Source organism: Dendrobates tinctorius, unplaced genomic scaffold (genome assembly GCF_039654945.1).
Source record: "Dendrobates tinctorius isolate UK_male_01 unplaced genomic scaffold, ASM3965494v1 ptg000016l, whole genome shotgun sequence".
NCBI classification, from domain to species: domain Eukaryota; kingdom Metazoa; phylum Chordata; class Amphibia; order Anura; family Dendrobatidae; genus Dendrobates; species Dendrobates tinctorius.
The window spans coordinates 58174728-58192211 of record NW_027361684.1 but is presented as its reverse complement, the minus strand read 5'-3'; the positions used below and the strand labels follow the sequence as shown (position 1 = coordinate 58192211).

The window sequence follows — 17484 nt, the reverse complement described above, 5'->3', positions numbered from 1 at the left end:
TGCAATCAATATATATCTAGAACCGGAGGACTACAGGAGTTTAAATAAAAACACAAACGTTTTTATTGATCAATTACAATATATAAAAATACACAGATAAAAAGAGATGTGTTCGGTCAGACACCAGAAAAGGGAACTATGGGTCACTACACAAAATGCATATCTCATTAATCCATATATCCAGCATTGCCATGCATCTTTAGGATAAACCCCCAAACTTCATTATGCAGCAATAAGTCACAATCTTCCACATCTATAATAGGGCCCACATAGGCTATACCAACAGGGAATCATGTGTCCATATGCAGATTTCCTTTATATCCTGCAATAGTATTGTATGGCATATGTCCAATTCATTTTCGAAGGACATATACAGAAAACAGAGGGGGGAAAACACAGTGACCCAGTGTTTAGGACCCCGTCCCAAAGCACCCCGAGGCGTGTTTCGCCACCGTTATCATCGCTTTCTCAAGGGGAGGTGTGCTTAGATTGACCAACATTCCTTAAGTCTCCATGGTGATTGGTCATGTGACCATCACTTGACCCATATTGAAGATGCTGTGTAGCAGTGGCGCATGTGCCGATCCCCGACCTGCTCATACCCACGTCACTCGGCAATGCCTTGCCTGCGTGTGAGCAAGGACTAACTCCCTGACCACACACCTGCGAGAGCTGTGCCGAATGCTGCGGGGCGGGAGCAGTCAGCTGAAAGGCGCACGCGCACCACAGCCTCAAGGGGCATCTATTTAACCCACACCGTGACAAATAGAAAAATAACATACAAATATAAGCAGTCACAAATTTCTTTGGGTCCACGTCTTGAGAAAGAACTCCATAGTGTCCATATCCATGGTCATTAATGTTGCATAATAATTCCATATAAGACCGCCATAAATTCCATTATCAAGATATCCTATGGATTTGCTTAAAGGGCCCAGTGTAAATATAATGATGATCACGAAATAGAAAAAACATACAGTTAAAAACATGTAAATAACACACCAATAAAATTATATACATAATGAGAAGGGATTATATGAAAAACCATTTAATTACAAAAAGGGGCCAAAATTAAGGGAATCTTGAGGCCTGCAGGCTTCATAGTGCCCAATGTTTTTTTTACATTACCCTCCCCGTATCCCTGTATGTATAATTTCAATTCCCCTCACCATAAATTTTACTGGATCGCAGTTATGAACTGCTCTAAAGTGCCAGGGGATTGTCATTAACTCTGATACATCTTGCACTGTTTTCGCCGCCACAATATCCCGCACGTGTTCTCTTACACGCACTCTCAGTTCTCTTGATGTCAACCTTATGTAAATTAAATTACAGCTGCACGTAGCATAATAGATAACATTCATGCTGATGCACAAAATATATTCGTTAATCGAATATTCCTTCGAATTGTCGGCTGAAGAGAAAGACCCACTGCAAAGAATATTGTTGCAAGCCAAACCGTGACCGCACTCAAAGCACCCTCTCACTTGTTTAGTATGTCCAAATAAACTTCCTTTTGGTGCTATATAATGACTCTTTATTAATAAATCGTTTACATTTTTTGGATCTATGGGGGGTCATTAAAGGTCGATCTGACACAAAAGATCCCAGAGAGGGTTCACTACACAAAATGGGCCAATGTTTTAGGAAAATTTCCCTCATGTTATCCCATTCGTGATTATACTCCGAGATGAAACGAATATTCAGCCTTCTTTTCATTTTTACTGAGTATAACAGCTGATCACGTGTTGTCAATTTGGCCCGATTATACCTTTTCTTGATACATCTCCTACTGTACCCTCGTTGTTTAAATCTCTCCCTCAGGTTCAGAGACTTGTGCCTCAAATCCTTGGTCTGTTGAGTATATCCGCCGCATCCTCAAGAACTGTCCGACCGACACGGCCCTAATAGTGGCCTGGCTATGTGCAGAATCCGTGTGCAATAAACCATTTACTGATGTTACCTTTCGGAATACATCAGTCTGGACAGTGGATGAAGAGTACACCTGCAGACTGATGTCCAAAAAGTCCATGTTAACAGGATCATGTCTGTATGTCAATCGTATATTGAAACAGTTCATATGCAACATAGCCATAAAATCCTCCAACTGCTGCACCGTCCCCCGCCAAAATAACAAAATATCATCAATATAACGCAGCCAATACAGCACATGGTCAGCGGTCCCCGCACCCGCGTCCCCAAACACCAACCTCTCCCAATATCCTAAAAATAGGTTGGCGTACAGGGTTGCACAGGCCGCGTCGCGTTTTTGCTGGTAAAAATGAACTTTAAAAGTAAAAAAAATTGTGTGTTAGGACAAAGTGCAGCAGTTCGAGGATTAGCTCACAGAGGGCAGTCCAGGTCGGAGGCCTCGAGGAAGAAATGGACAGCTCGCAGACCATCCTCATGGTCGATGCAGGTATAAAGTGTTTCCACATCTGCGGTCACTAGTAATGTACCTGCATCAACACAGACTCCGTCAACCCTAGCCAGGACGTCCGTTGTGTCTTTAACAAAGGAAGGTAATGTTTCAACCAAACCCTTGAGATAATGATCTATGAATTTACAAATCGGATCACATAATCCATCTATTCCTCACACAACTGGACATCCTGGTGGGTTGACGGGGTCTTTGTGTACCTTCGGGAGAAGATAAAAAGTTGGTACTTTTGGAAAAGCAACCGTTAGACCATCCAACACTTTTTTGTTAATTATCTCCAGGTCAAAGTTCTTGAGGATGGGGCGGATATGCTCAACAGACCAAAGATGCCCGGAAGAGGCAGTAGAAACGTGTATTGGGGCGCAGGGGTCAGCATCAGAGCACGGATCATCAGCACCTTGCTAGGTAAACACTTTTTATTCCCTTTTTTTGTCAGCTCTTATGAACAGAATGCTGCGGTTTGACTAGGAGCAGGATTGCTTTTATGCCCTTCACATTCTTACATGGGCATTCTCTTGAGTAATTGACATAATAAATATTTGGGCAATAGTATATCATTATTTCTAAGGGTGCTGTTTGTTTACATGAGTATAATTTTTTAATATCATAGGTTCTTAGGCTGTGTGCACACGCTGCGGATTATGTGCGGATTCATCCGCGCGGATTTTGTAAAATCCGCAGGTGAAACCGCAGGTCAAAAGACCTGCGGTTTTACCTGCGGATTGCTCTGCGGTTTTGCCCTGCGGTTTTTCATCTCCTCAATGGAGGAGATGGCAAACCGCAGGAGAATCCGCAGAAAGAATTGACATGTCAATTCTTTCTGCGGATTGAAAACCGCAGGAGAATCCGCAGAAAGAATTGACATGTCAATTCTTTCTGCGGATTGAAAACCGCAGATAATCCGCGCGGAAAATTCCGCACCGTCTGCACTGCGGTTTTTGATTCCCATAGGGAATCATGGTACTGTACACCGCAGCAAAAACTGCTGCGAGTCCGCAGCGGCCAAAACCGCTGCGGAAACGCAGCAAAATCCGCAGCGTGTGCACACAGCCTTATTATGATCTTAGTAAATATGATGCTTTTTTGCACATTATATAGAATTATTGGTGTGGACCTATAGGATTGGTTACACTTAGATTATACCTCCGTTTGAGAAATTAATTAGTTGAAGTGATCTGTTGCTGCCCTTTTGTGAGGTATTTTTCCATGGATTTATGTATATGTGGTCATTTTAAATTAATTTTAATTTTTTCAATAAAAAGAATATTTTAAATTTATCATGTTGGTTCGCTTCCTTGTGGTTCATGCAAAATTTGGTTGCCACTTTTTTGTTAAGCATTAGTATTAAGTGCCATGTAGCATTGTTTGGACACGTTGTAGAAATATTGTCCCTTCTCAATATGTATATAATTTTATTGGTGTGTTGTTTCCAACTGTATGTTTTTTCTGTTTAGTGATAATCATTATATTTACACTGGGCCCTTTAAGCAAATCCATAGGAGGTCTTGATAAAGGAAATTATGGCAGTCTCATATGGAATTATTATGCAACATTAATGACCATGGATATGGACACTATGGAGTTTCTTCTCAAGACGTGGACCCAAAGAAATTTATGACTGTTTATGTTTGTATGTTATTTTCCTATTTGTCACGGTGTGGGTTAAATAGATGCCCATTGAGGCTGTGGTGCGCGAGTGCCTTTCAGCTGACTGCACCCGCCCCGCCAGCATTCGGCACAGCTCTCGCAGGTGTGATCAGAGAGTTAGTCCTTGCTCAGACGCAGGCATGGCATCGCCGAGTGACGTGGATATGAGAGGGTCGGGGATCGGCGCATGTGCCGCTGCTATACAGCATCTCCAATATGGGTCAGGTGATGGTCACACGACCAATCACCATGGAGACTTAAGGTCCTGTTTGTCAATATAAGCACACCTCCCCTTGAGAAAGCGATAACAGTGGCGAAACACGCGTCGGGGAGCTTTGGGACGGGGTTCTAAACACTGGGTAAGACTCACTATGTGTTTTTCCCCCTCTGTTTTCTGTATATGTCCTGCGAAAATGGATTGGACATATGCCATACAATACTATTGCAGGATATAAAGGAAATTTGCATTTGGACACATGATTCCCTGTTGGTATAGCCTATGTGGGCCCTATTATAGATGTGGAAGATTGTGACTTATTGCTGCATAATGAAGTTTGGGGGTTTATCCTAAAGATACATGGCAATACTGGATATATGGATTAATGAGATATGCATTTTGTGTGGAGACCCATAGTTCCCTTTTCTGGTGTCTGACCGAACACATCTCTTATCTGAAATTTATATATTGCAATTGATCAATAAAAACTTTTGTATTTTTATTTAAACTCCTCCGCTTCTATATGATTCAACAGTGGAGTTAATTTTGTTGCTAAGGTGCAGTACATTGGTGCGCATTCTACGAAGATTATGGTTGCTTGTGTATTAATCATTATCTATCATAGCATTGAGAGGGTTAAACTACAGGGAGAGTCGCTGGCACCGCTCTTAGCAGTGAGTGAAGAGTGTCAGTTGAACACCCGGAGGCGATCACGTGCGAATAGTCCAAAGATGATAAGTGCTTATCAACCTGGACATATGGATATGTACAAGGTCCTGATGGGGTTAAACCCACATACCCTATTGCGTCCTAATCCACTATTTGTATGTTTTTTTTTGGTTTTTTTACTAATATTATTGGAGTAGAACGATTTAACTGCTCAACCCAGAGATACTGCTTGACCAGTGTTACTTTGTTTTTTATTAATTTTTGGTTTGCTACTTTTAAAGCATAACTAATTCACTTTCGCTCTAGTTTGTTGACTGGGTGTGATTGCTACATCCCGCCGCATGAGACGAACTTTTGATGCATTTTTCATGTTGCAGAATTTTTGCGCCCATTATGCAAATTAGGCTACGTGGGTACGTTGCTTTTTTTACCACATTTTTTATGCTGAATTTTTTGTCTCAGTTTAGTGTGTCATGCTTTAAAAAAAAAAAAAAAAGCTACTTTGCCTTAAATGCTTGTTTTTTTTGCTTTGACAAAACTTTATTGATATACTTAGGTGCAGATTACATGCGTTTCCCACCACAAAAATGCACTAAAACCTCATGTGCGATTTTTCCCCGAGGATTTTCCGCATCTAATGCAACTCTATGGGAAAAATCCCCACAGGAAGCTCAGTGTACCCGCAAAATAAATTTACATGCTGTGCGTTTGAAAAATGCACCACAGATGAGTTTACGTAGCAATAAAGAGAAGCATAGTGGGCACAAGATTTCTGTAAATACCATCCACTTTGCTATAACTGTAGGACGCTGCATTTTTGACTCAGCAAAAACATGCAACGTCAAAAAACACCAAAAACGCATTGTGGGAAGGTATCCTAAAGTGTGGGAAGATGTCCATCTATCAGCATGACTAAAGCAGTCACGCCCTAATGACAGAGCAGCCCAAAAGAAGAAGAGCTGCTCTGTTAATGGGGAGCAGCAGAATCGCAGGCAGTTAGCAACTATCTGCCTGTTAAGTTTTTTGGCTTATAGTAAAAAATAATTTAGTCCTGGATCACCCCTTTTATATAGGAAAGTGTTTAGCCATGTAATTAAAACAGATGTCATGTGGATGTCAAAGACAGTCAGATGAACAAAAAAAATAAAATAAAAAAAAAATAAAATAAAGGTTTGTAACTCTTGATACGAATCTAACTATCTAACTTTACAAGCAGCAGCAAGTTGTGAAGCTGGAATCGATTTGTAGCAAATATAGATGAACGCTCAGCATGGACACTTGGTGATTAAATTTCAAGTTTCTACAATGTCACTGTTTCATATGAGTGCAAAGTCATGGATAACTTGTGTTAATAGCAAGATTTTCACATTTTTTAATTATATGACTACAAAATATTGGGGCTATGAAATAGTTAAATCTGCACACTGGCCGATCAAGATGCCTTGGCATAAGGCCAGAGTAGCATGAGCAGACAACACTCACTGATTGTGGTATGCATGCAAAGGCAAAAAAGTAGGTTAAAGAGTACCGTATTTTTCGGACTATAAAGACGCACCTTTTAGAGGATGAAATTAAGGGAAAAAAAGACAAACAAAAAAAATGTGGTCAATTCTGTACTTAATATCCCCTACCCTGGTATGCAAGGCCCCCCTCATCCCTACACTGGTATGCATGGCAACCTCATCCCTACCCTAGTTTGCATGGCTCCCTCATCCCTATCCTGGTGTGCATGCCTCCTCATCTCTAGCCTGGTATGCATGCTCCCCTTATCGTTATCCTGGTAGGAATGGTCCCCCTCATCCCTATCCTTTCAGGAATGGTCCCCCTCGTCCCTATCCTTTCAGGAATTATCGCCCTCATCCTTATCCTGCTATGCAGGATCCCACCTCTCGTCCTAGCATGCATGGCCCCATCCCTATCCTTGGTATGCAGGGCCCCCCAACCATAAACTGGAATGATTGGCACCCAACCCAGTCCTGGTACGTATGGTCCCATCCTTATCCTGGCATGATTGGCACCATCCCGGTCTTGGTATTCATGGTCCCATCCTTATCCTGGTATGATAGGCCCCCACCCCCATCCTGGTATGCACGGCCCCATCAGAAAACATTTAAAAAAAAAACATTAAACTTACCTTCCCAGTGCTCCCTCGCAGTGTCCTGTTCCAATGCCAGCAACTGCTTTATGCTTGTAAGGAGCGCCTGGCAGGGATTAAAGGCAGCTGCCGGGATATTCAATGCTCTGCACGCTGGGAATGTGTGTGTGCAAAGAAGTGAGTATTCATTGCTCTCTAATGAGCACAGTGTTAGCCGGAGCATTCCTGCTGCTGCCACGCAGTCACATGTGCCGATACTTAAGAGGAATGAATATTCATTGCCCTGTACGCCCATGGGCATGGAATGCAGTGAATATTTCTCTTTAGCAGCGGGCACAGGAATTAGCCGCAGCAGCCAGCTCCTACCTCTGTGACCAGCTGCTCTGCCGAAACCGCTCCCCCCAACTCCCTACCTCCTTACCACAGCTGGTACATCTTGAATATAAGACGCAACCTCCATTTTCCTCCATATTTTTGGAGGAAAAAAAATGCATCTTATAGTCTGAAAAATACAATAGCTAAACATGTTTTTCAGATTTAGCAGGCACTTTTTGTCGGCACATCTTTCAGGGTCTGGATCCCTAACCCCTCACTGATTACTCAGAAGAACTCAGAAGTTAGCAGCTATAGAGACATGAGTGTAAATGCAGACTGGAGAATGGATTCACTAGGAAGCATACAGGGTTATCTGCAGCTCATACCCTGGCGGTGTGCAGGCAATTAATGTGCCTGCTAAATATGAACAAAAAGAAAATATAGTAACTGACTATTGCAGATCTGAAAATCAAATGAAAGAATAACATTCGAGGTGCGCGAAGGCCTTATTCAGATGTCCATGAGTTCTCTCTTATGTACAAACACAGACTGATTTGGATCAGTTTCATCAGTGTTTGGTCAGTGTCAGATTTTACCATCATTGTTATCAGTAATATTAAATTTATACACTCTTTGAAAATAGGTAATTTGTTTTGGGGTCAAGCTAAAGTTTTTATTGGTGCCATTTTGTGGTACATAGGACTGCTTGATGACTTTTTATTTATTATTTGTGAGGCAAAGAACACAAAACAGCAATTCTATATTTGCTTATTTTGGTTTTAAACACCAATCACCGTTTGGTATATTTGTCATATTACCTTTATTCTAAATATACACAGTATAAAAAAAACCCTGACATCTGAATAAGTCCAAATAATGATGAGTGTTGGACAGGAGTTCATAGCCAAAACTGCACTGTGATTATTACCATATATATATTTTTTGCTTGCTTTGTGGCCTTAATGTGAGAGAAGTATTTCCGTAACTAGCACAGTGTATAGTCTTAGCAGAGGTTAGTTCAGAAGCTTCCAGTTTAACATCGGATGCGACAAACATTAGGGTAATAGGCTGCCACACAGCTCATTATATTCCTATACCTTTGAGGATCCATAACCATAAGAAAATTGATTAGCTTGTGATACTAACCGATCCATCAAAGACGTTGTCATATATGTTCTCTGTTCCACATTTCGGGCAGCAGAACTTGAATCGCTCGCAGTCCCTGTACTTTTCTTCATCGGTTAGCTGGGCTGGACCTCCAAGCAAAGCGTCGTTCTCCTCATCTTTATGATAGTGCTGCTGTACACGAAACTGAGAGGGGTCAAGACCTAGCAAAAATAAAGCAAAATAAATGGTTTAGTATTGACTGTTTGCTAATAGGAAAAAAAGCAACCATGAGAATATATATATATATATACACACACACACACACACACACATTATATATATATTTTTTTTTTTTTTAAGGGTCTATTACTTTTTTATTCTCCAATTACTGAATTTCTGATACAGCATGTCACACCAAGACACTGCTCATAATCTGATCATGGACCCAACATGGCCTTAGGCTGTAAATCATTCCTTCTCTATGGCACTTACAGTATATAGCACCAACCAAGAGTTTTGTCTTCGCTGACAGTCCTGGTTCCCAACGACTAATGTTCTCCTAAAATAACGCGTCAGGGGGGTGTCCGTGACCCTGATGTAAACGAGAACCTTTTCTTGAGATGCATGCATGTGATTTATTTGCTAGACGGCATTACACTTTACACTGCCCCATAAACTGGCCAACTCTGCCAGTTGAACTTAATTTTTTCCAGCATACTTCTCGAAAGCATGTGTGGTCAATGGTGGTGTGGAGATGCTGCAGCATGGTGCCGTGCTGCTCCTCATGCTAGTCTATATATTACTGGGGTTTTGGCATGTATGGTGTGAGAGTGTAGGAGAGCTTTAGTAGTGATCTGTGAGAGCCGGACTGCTGACAGACACTGCATGCCTACTAGCAAGCTACCCAGGTGTCATACTCCGGATCATGACTGAGAGGCGACGCTCAGATACAGTGCATCTCTGATGGCACTGCAGGAATATGCCACATCCATGACGCAGGCTAGATCCCACACTGAATCTGAGCCCCCCTGGTGATCCCAGCTAATGAAGTTGTGCTGCCCGGACATGCTGCCCGGACATGAGCAAACTTCATAGAGGTCAGCCAGTGTGAAACTGCGGATCCAATGTACCACTGATGACAGCCACTAAGATTGTGCAGTAAAGTTAGCTTAGACGCTTATGATGTACTGTTTTAAAGGAATCACTGATCAATCAGATATAGAGCAAATATGTAGATAATCTTAAGGCTGTGTGCCCACGTTGCTTTTTTAAGTGTTTCCGCGGAGCTTTTAGATGCGCGATTCTGCTGCAGAAACGCTTATGAAATGCATCCCATGTTATCATAATTGAATCCGCACATGTTGTGCTAATGGTGCGTTTTTTTTCCGCTGCGGAAAGGCTTAGCGGAAAAAAAACGCAGCATGTTCATTGCACGCGTTTCCGCATACATAGTTGTATTGCAAAAACGCATAGGAAAACGCATGCTAAAACGCTTAACAAAAGCGTAAAAAACGCTTAAAAAAAAAAGCGCGTCATAAATCGCATGCGTTTTCCCGGGAAGAGGGTGTGCGTTTCTGCTCAGGAATATTCTGCATCAAAAAAGCAACGTGGGCACATAGCCTAATACTGATGAACAATTACAGTACAGTATTAGACGTCTTTATATCTCGTGTTTCTCGAATAATGAAAATATATATATATAGAATGACATTGAACAAAATGTTAAACTCCATGTATATATAATAGCGTAATATTTACAAGACTTTTCTGCTGTCCACACATCCTTAAAATAACCATATATAGTGGCATGTAAAAGTTTGGGCACCCTGGTTAAAATTACTGTTATTGTGAACAGTTAAGCAAGTTGAAGATGAAATGATCTCTAAAAGGCTTAAAGTTAAAGATGACACATTTCCATTATATTTTAGTAAAACAAACAAATTTATATATATATATATATATATATATATATATATATATATATATATATATATATATATATATATATATATATACACACTCACTGGCCACTTTATTAGGTACACCATGCTAGTAAGGGGTTGGACCCCCTTTTGCCTTCAGAACTGCCTCAATTCTTCGTGGCAGAGATTCAACAAGGTGCTGGAAGCATTCCTCAGAGATTTTGGACCATATTGACATGATGGCATCACACAGTTGCCGCAGATTTGTCGGCTGCACATCCCTGATGCGAATCTCCCGTTCCACCACATCCCAAAGATGCTCTATTGGATTGAGATCTGGTGACTGAGGAGGCCATTTGAGTACAGTAAACTCATTGTCATGTTCAAGAAACCAATCTGAGATGATTCGAGCTTTATGACATGGCGCATTATCCTGCTGAAAGTAGCCATCAGATGTTGGGTACATTGTGGTCATAAAGGGATGGACATGGTCAGCAACAATACTCAGGTAGGCTGTGGCGTTGCAACGATGCTCAATTGGTACCAAGGGGCCCAAAGAGTGCCCAGAAAAAATTCCCCACACCATGACACCACCACCACCAGCCTGAACCGTTGATACAAGGCAGGATGGATCCATGCTTTCATGTTGTTTACGCCAAATTCTGACCCTACCATCCGAATGTCGCAGCAGAAATCGAGACTCATCAGACCAGGCAACGTTTTTCCAATCTTCTACTGTCCAATTTCGATGAGCTTGTGCAAATTGTAGCCTCAGTTTCCTGTTCTTAGCTGAGAGGAGTGGTACCCAGTGTGGTCTTCTGCTGCTGTAGCCCATCTGCCTCAAAGTTCGACGCACTGTGCATTCAGAGATGCTCTTCTGCCTACCTTGGTTGTAACGGGTGGCAATTTGAGTCACTGTTGCCTTTCTATCAGCTCGAACCAGTCTGCCCATTCTCCTCTGACCTCTGGCATCAACATGGCATTTCCGGCCACAGAACTGCCGCTCACTGGATTTTTTTTCTTTTTCGGACCATTCTCTGTAAACCCTAGAGATGGTTGTGCGTGAAAATCCCAGTAGATCAGCAGTTTCTGAAATTCTCAGACCAGCCCTTCTGGCACCAACAATCATGCCACGTTCAAAAGCACTCAAATCACCTTTCTTCCCCATACTGATGCTCGGTTTGAACTGCAGGAGATTGTCTTGACCATGTCTACATGCCTAAATGCACTGAGTTGCCGCCATGTGATTGGCTGATTAGAAATTAAGTCTTAACACACAGTTGGACAGGTGTACCTAATAAAGTGGCCAGTGAGTGTATGTATATATATATATATATATATATATATATATATATATATATAGAAATTGGGATCCAGCAAAAGGATGAAAGTTCACCAGATTTGTAAAAACTTCTTCTTTATTAATCCATTATGTCATAAAAAGTAAGAGGAACTCCAATTAATTAGTAGCATTCCAGCAAGGGATTCCCTTGCTGGAATGCTACCAATTGATTGGAGTTCCTCTTACTTTTTATGACATAATGGATTAATAAAGAAGAAGTTTTTACAAATCTGGTGAACTTTCATGCTTTTGCTGGATCCCAATTTCCTCATATTTCTATTTGTTGGGGCATACTCCCTGCCTGGATCCGTGCAAAGCACAGGGTGAACACCGATTACTGCATCAAGAGGAACTCCTTTATGGTGAGCTGGCTATATGTTTTTCACATTGTTTGAAAAAAAAAAAAAAAAAAAAAAAATAATATATATATTATAATATATATATATATATATATATATATATATATATATATATATATATATATATCTTTTACAGTTTACAAAACGTAAAATAGGCAGATGCCCGAGATTGGGCACCCTGTATGGTTAGTATCTAGTAGCATTCCCCTTTGGAAATATCACAGCTTTTAAATGCTTTTTGTAGCCAGGTAAGAGTCTTTCAATTCTTGTTTAACCCCTTTCCCCCCCCCCCCCCCCGAGGGTGGTTTGTACGTTAATGACCGGGCCTATTATAACAATTCTGACCACTGTCAATTTATGAGGTAATAAATCTGGAGCCCTTCAATGGATCCTGGTGATGACTCTGAAAATGTTTTTTCGTGACATATTGTACTCCATGATGGTGGTAAAATTTCTTCGGTATGACTTGCGTTTATTAGTGAAAAAACGTGAACTTGGCAAAAATTTCACGGTTTTCCAACTTTGAAATTTCATGCCCTTAAATCACAGATATATGACACAGGATAGTTAACCCCTTTCCTACATTAGACGTACTATTCCGTCCATGTGACCTGGGACCTAACTCCCAATGACGGAATAGTACATCTAGCGCGATCAGCTGCGCTCACGGGGGGAGCGCAGCTGATCGTGGCCGGGTGTCAGCTGATTAACACAGCTGACACCCGGGACTATGTGTCACGGGCGGTCACGAACCGCCCCCGACACATTAACCCCTGGCACACTGTGATCAAACACGATCGCAGTGTACCGGGGGTTTGGGGAAGCATCGGGAGGGGGCTCCCTCCGTGCTTCCCTGAGACCCCCACAGCAGCGCGATGTGCAGCGCGGCTGCGGGGGTCTCCTTCCCTGCAGGTCCCCGAATCCAAAATGGCGGCAGGGACCTTTGCGGGCCTGCAGGGAGGCGGCTTCCTCATGCCTGCAAAACGCCGGCATGAAGAAGCCTACAGCACTGCCCGTGACAGATCGCTGATGTCACAGCGATCTGTGATGTGATAGATCAGCGATCTGTCACATGACAGTTATGTCCCCCGTGGGACATTGTAATAAAGCTAAAAAAAAAAAAAAAAAAAAAAAAAAAAAAAAAAAAAAAAATCGCTAAATAAATTTAAAAAATATATATGTTCCCTAATAAATTCATTTTTTGGAAAAAAAAAAGTACACATATTTGGTATCGTCGCGTCCGTAACGACCCGCCCTATAAAACTGTCCCACGAGTTAACCCCTTTATTGAACCCCATAAAAAATAAACGAATCAAAAAATAAAGCATTATCATTATACCGCCGAACAAAAAGTGCAATAACGTGCGATCAAAAAGACGGATATAAATAACCATGGTACCGCTGAAAACGTCATCTTGTCCTGCAAAAAAACAAGCTGCCACACAGCGTCATCAGCGGAAAAATAAAAAAAGTTATAGCTCGCAGAATAAAGCGATGCAGAAATTATTATTTTTTATATAAAATTTTCATTGCATAAAAGCGCCAAAACATAAAAAAAGACAAATGAAGTATCGCTGTAATCGTACTGACGCGAAGAATAAAACCGCCTTATCAATTTTACCGCACGTGGAACGGTGTAAACGCACCCCCCTCCCTCAAAAAAAACCTCATTAAACGCTGGTTTTTGTTCATTCTGCGCCCCAAAAATAGGAATAAAAAGCTATCAAAAAATGTGACGTGCCTAAAAATGGTACCAATAAAAACATCAACTCGTCCCACAAAAAATAAGACCTCACATGACTCGGTGGGTCAAAATATGGAAAAATTATAGCTCTCAAAATGTGGTGATTCATAAACTATTTTTACAATAAAAAGCGTCTTTCAGCGTATGACAGCTGCCAAACATAAAAACCGCCATAAATAGTAAATCAAACCCCCCGTTATCACCCCCTTAGTTAGGGAAAAATAATAAAATTAAAAAAATGTATTTATTTCCATTATCCCATTAGGGTTAGGGCTAGGGTTGGAGTTAGAATTGGGAGGTTTCCACTGTTTTGGCACATCAGGGGCTTTCCAAACGCGACATGGCGTCTGATCTCAAATCCAGCCAAAAAAGTCAAATGGCGCTGCTTCCCTTCCGAGCTCTGCCATGCGCCCAAATAGTGGTATACCCCCACATATGGGGTATCAGCATACTCAGGACAAATTGCAAAATACCATTTGGGGTCCTGTTACCCTTGGGAAAATAACAATTAGGGGTGAAAAGATCATTTTTGTGGAAAAAATATGATTTTTTAATTGTAACAGCTGTACGTTATAAACTTCTGTGAAGCCCTTGGGGGTTCAAAGTGCTCACCACATATCTAGATAAGTTCCTTGGGGGGTCTAGTTTCCAAAGTGGGGTCACTTGTGGGGGGTTTCCACTGTTTAGGCACATCAGGAGCTCTCCAAACTTGATATGGCATCAGATCTGAATTCCAGCCAATTTTGCAGTGCAAAATTCAAACGGGGCTCCTTCCCTTCCTCTGCCATGCGCCCAAACAGTGGTTCCCCCCCACATATCAGGTATCGGCATACTCAGGACAAATTACACAATAACTTTTCCAGTCCAATTTCTCCTGTTACCCTTGGTAAAATAAAAAAATTGAACCTGAAGTAATTTTTTTTTGTTAAAAAAAAGTTAAATGTTCATTTTTTTTTAAACATTCAAAAAATTCCTATGAAGCACCTCAAGGGTTAATAAACTTCTTGAATCTGGTTTTGAGCACTTTGAGGGGTGCAGTTTTTAGAATGGTGTCACTTTTAGGTATTTTCTATCATATAGACCCCTCAAAGTGACTTCAACTATGATGTGGTCCGTAAAAATAAAATGGTGTTGCAAAAATGAGAAATCACTGGTCAACTTTTAACCCTTATAACATCCTAACAAAAAAAAATGTTGGTTCCCAAATTGTGCTGATGTAAAGTAAATATGTGGGAAATGTTACTTATTAAGTTTTTTCAGTACCATATCTCTGTGATTTAAGCGCATAAAAATTCAAAGTTGGAAAATTGCGAAATTTTCAAAATTTTCGCCAAGTTTCCATTTTTTTTTTTTTTTTTTACAAATAAATGCAAGTTATATGAATGAAATTTTACCACTAACATGAAGTAACAATATGTCACGAGAAAACAATGTCAGAATCGCCTAGATCCCTTGAAGTGTTCCTGAGTTATTACCTCATAAAGGGACAGTGGTTAGAATTGTAAAAATTGGCCCGGGAGTTAACGTGCAAACCACCCTTGGTAGTAAAGGGGTTAATAACTAACATTTCCCAAATGTATACTTTACATCAGCACAATTTTGGAATCAAATTTTTTTTGTTAGGAAGTTATAAGGGTTAAAAGTTGACCAGCGACTTCTCACTTTTCCAAATTTTTTATTTTGACAAGGGTAACAGGAAAAATGGACCACAAAATTTGTTGTGTAATGTCTCCTGAGCATGCCGCTACCCCATATGAAAGAGAAAACCACAGTCTGGGTGCACAGCAGAGCTCGAAAGGGAAGGATCGCAATTTGACGGAACAATTGGCAGATGTCATGTTGTGTTTGGAGAGACCCTGATGTGCCTAAACAATGAAAATCCCCCACAAATGACACCATTTTGGAAACTAGACCTCTCAGGGAACTGATCTAGATGTGTGGTGAGCACATTGAACCCTCAGGTGGTATACAGAAGTTTAAAACGTTGTGCTGTTAAAAAAAAAAAAAAAATCACGTTTTCCCCACAAATGTTTTTAACCCAAAATATTGCATTTTCTAAAGGGTAACAGGAGAAATTGCACCATACCATTTGTGTGCAATTTCTCCTGAGTACGCCGATACCCAATATGAGGGAGAAAACTACTGTTTGGGTGCACAGCAGGGCTCAGAAGGGAAGGTGCATCATTTGACTTTTCAAATGTAAATTTTCCTGGAATCATTAGCAGATGTCATGTCCCATTTGGAGAGCCCCTGATGGTAAAAGGAGAAATTGCACCATACAGTTTTTTGTGCAATTTCTTTTGAGTTCGCGGATACCCCATATGTGAGGGTGCACTAGTTTTGAGGGACAGTGCAAAGCCCTAAGTGGAGCTATATTGGAGTTCAGATGTTGCTGGAATGATTTGAGGGTGCCATGTCACATTGGCAGAGCCCCTGAGGTACCAACAGAAACCCCTATATGTGAACTTATTTTACTAACTACACTCCCCAATTAATTCATCTAGTAGTGCAGTGATCATATTGACACCACGTGTCTCACAGAATTTTATACCACGTAGTGGTGAAGAAAGAATAAATTAAATTTTTACCACTAAAATGTTGTTTCAGCTCCGAGAGCTAATAGGAATTTTTTTAACCATAAACTATGGTCCATTTTTTCCTGAGTGCACCAATACCTTACATATAATCGGGAAATATTTTTCAGGCACAGGGCAAAATGCAAAAGGCAAGGAGCACCAGATTTTACTGTCAAGGTTTGCAGGTGCCATGACCCACTGGGAGCCCATAAGGTGCCAGAACAGCAGAGCTCCACATAAGAGACCCCATTTTGCAAACTTCACCTCTCCATGAATTCATCTAGCGTTGCAGTGAATCATATTGACACCACAGGTGTGCCACAGAATTTCATACCACTGGGCAGTGAAAAAAAAAAATAACTACATTTTTACCACCAAAATTTTGTTTAACCCCAGATTTTACATCTACAGTTTACAAGTAGTGGGTAAAAAACAGCAGAAAAATTTTCACACAATTTCTACTGAACATGGCAATATCCCATATGTGGCTGTACAGTACTACTTAGCACTCCATTCATCGTGAGTCTCTCCGTATGGCTATTTGCCTCCTGGAGAACAGACTTTCCTAGAATAGTTTGCAGACTCGATATACAGAGCCCCAATTGCTAGAAGAGTAGAATCCCCTCTCTCAAGTGACCCCATTTTGGAAACTATAATAATAATCTTTTTATTTATATAGCGCCAACATATTCCGCAGCGCTTTACAATTTACACACATTATCATCGCTGTCTCTGATGGGGCTTACAATTTAAATTTCCTATCAGTATGTCTTTGGAGTGTGGGAGAAAACTGGAGTACTCGGAAGAAACCCACGCAAACACAGGGAGAACATACAAACCCCTTGCAGATGTCGTCCTTTGTGGGATTTAAACCCAGGACTCCAGCATTGCAAGGCTGCAGTGCTATCCACTGAGCCACCGTGCTGCCTTGGGGAATTTATCTACAGGTATAATGATGATTTTTACATTGCTTTATTCTGAGAGATATAACATTTTTTTGACGATGGAGCTATATGGCAACTTATTTTTTGAGGGACAAGATAATGTTTTC

The 17484-nt window shown here is 41.0% G+C and overlaps 1 protein-coding gene across 9 annotated transcripts in view; it reads right to left on the bottom strand.

Moving 5' to 3' along the window:
• The window catches only part of POLA1 (DNA polymerase alpha 1, catalytic subunit), a 538408-nt gene that overhangs the window by 258603 nt on the left and 262321 nt on the right, over positions 1–17484 (bottom strand). For all 9 annotated transcript variants that reach the window (XM_073565907.1, XM_073565906.1, XM_073565909.1 and 6 more), the window contains exon 32: positions 8530–8711. In XM_073565907.1, coding sequence (XP_073422008.1) covers positions 8530–8711 — 182 coding nt within the window. The remainder of the gene's footprint in view (positions 1–8529; positions 8712–17484) is intronic.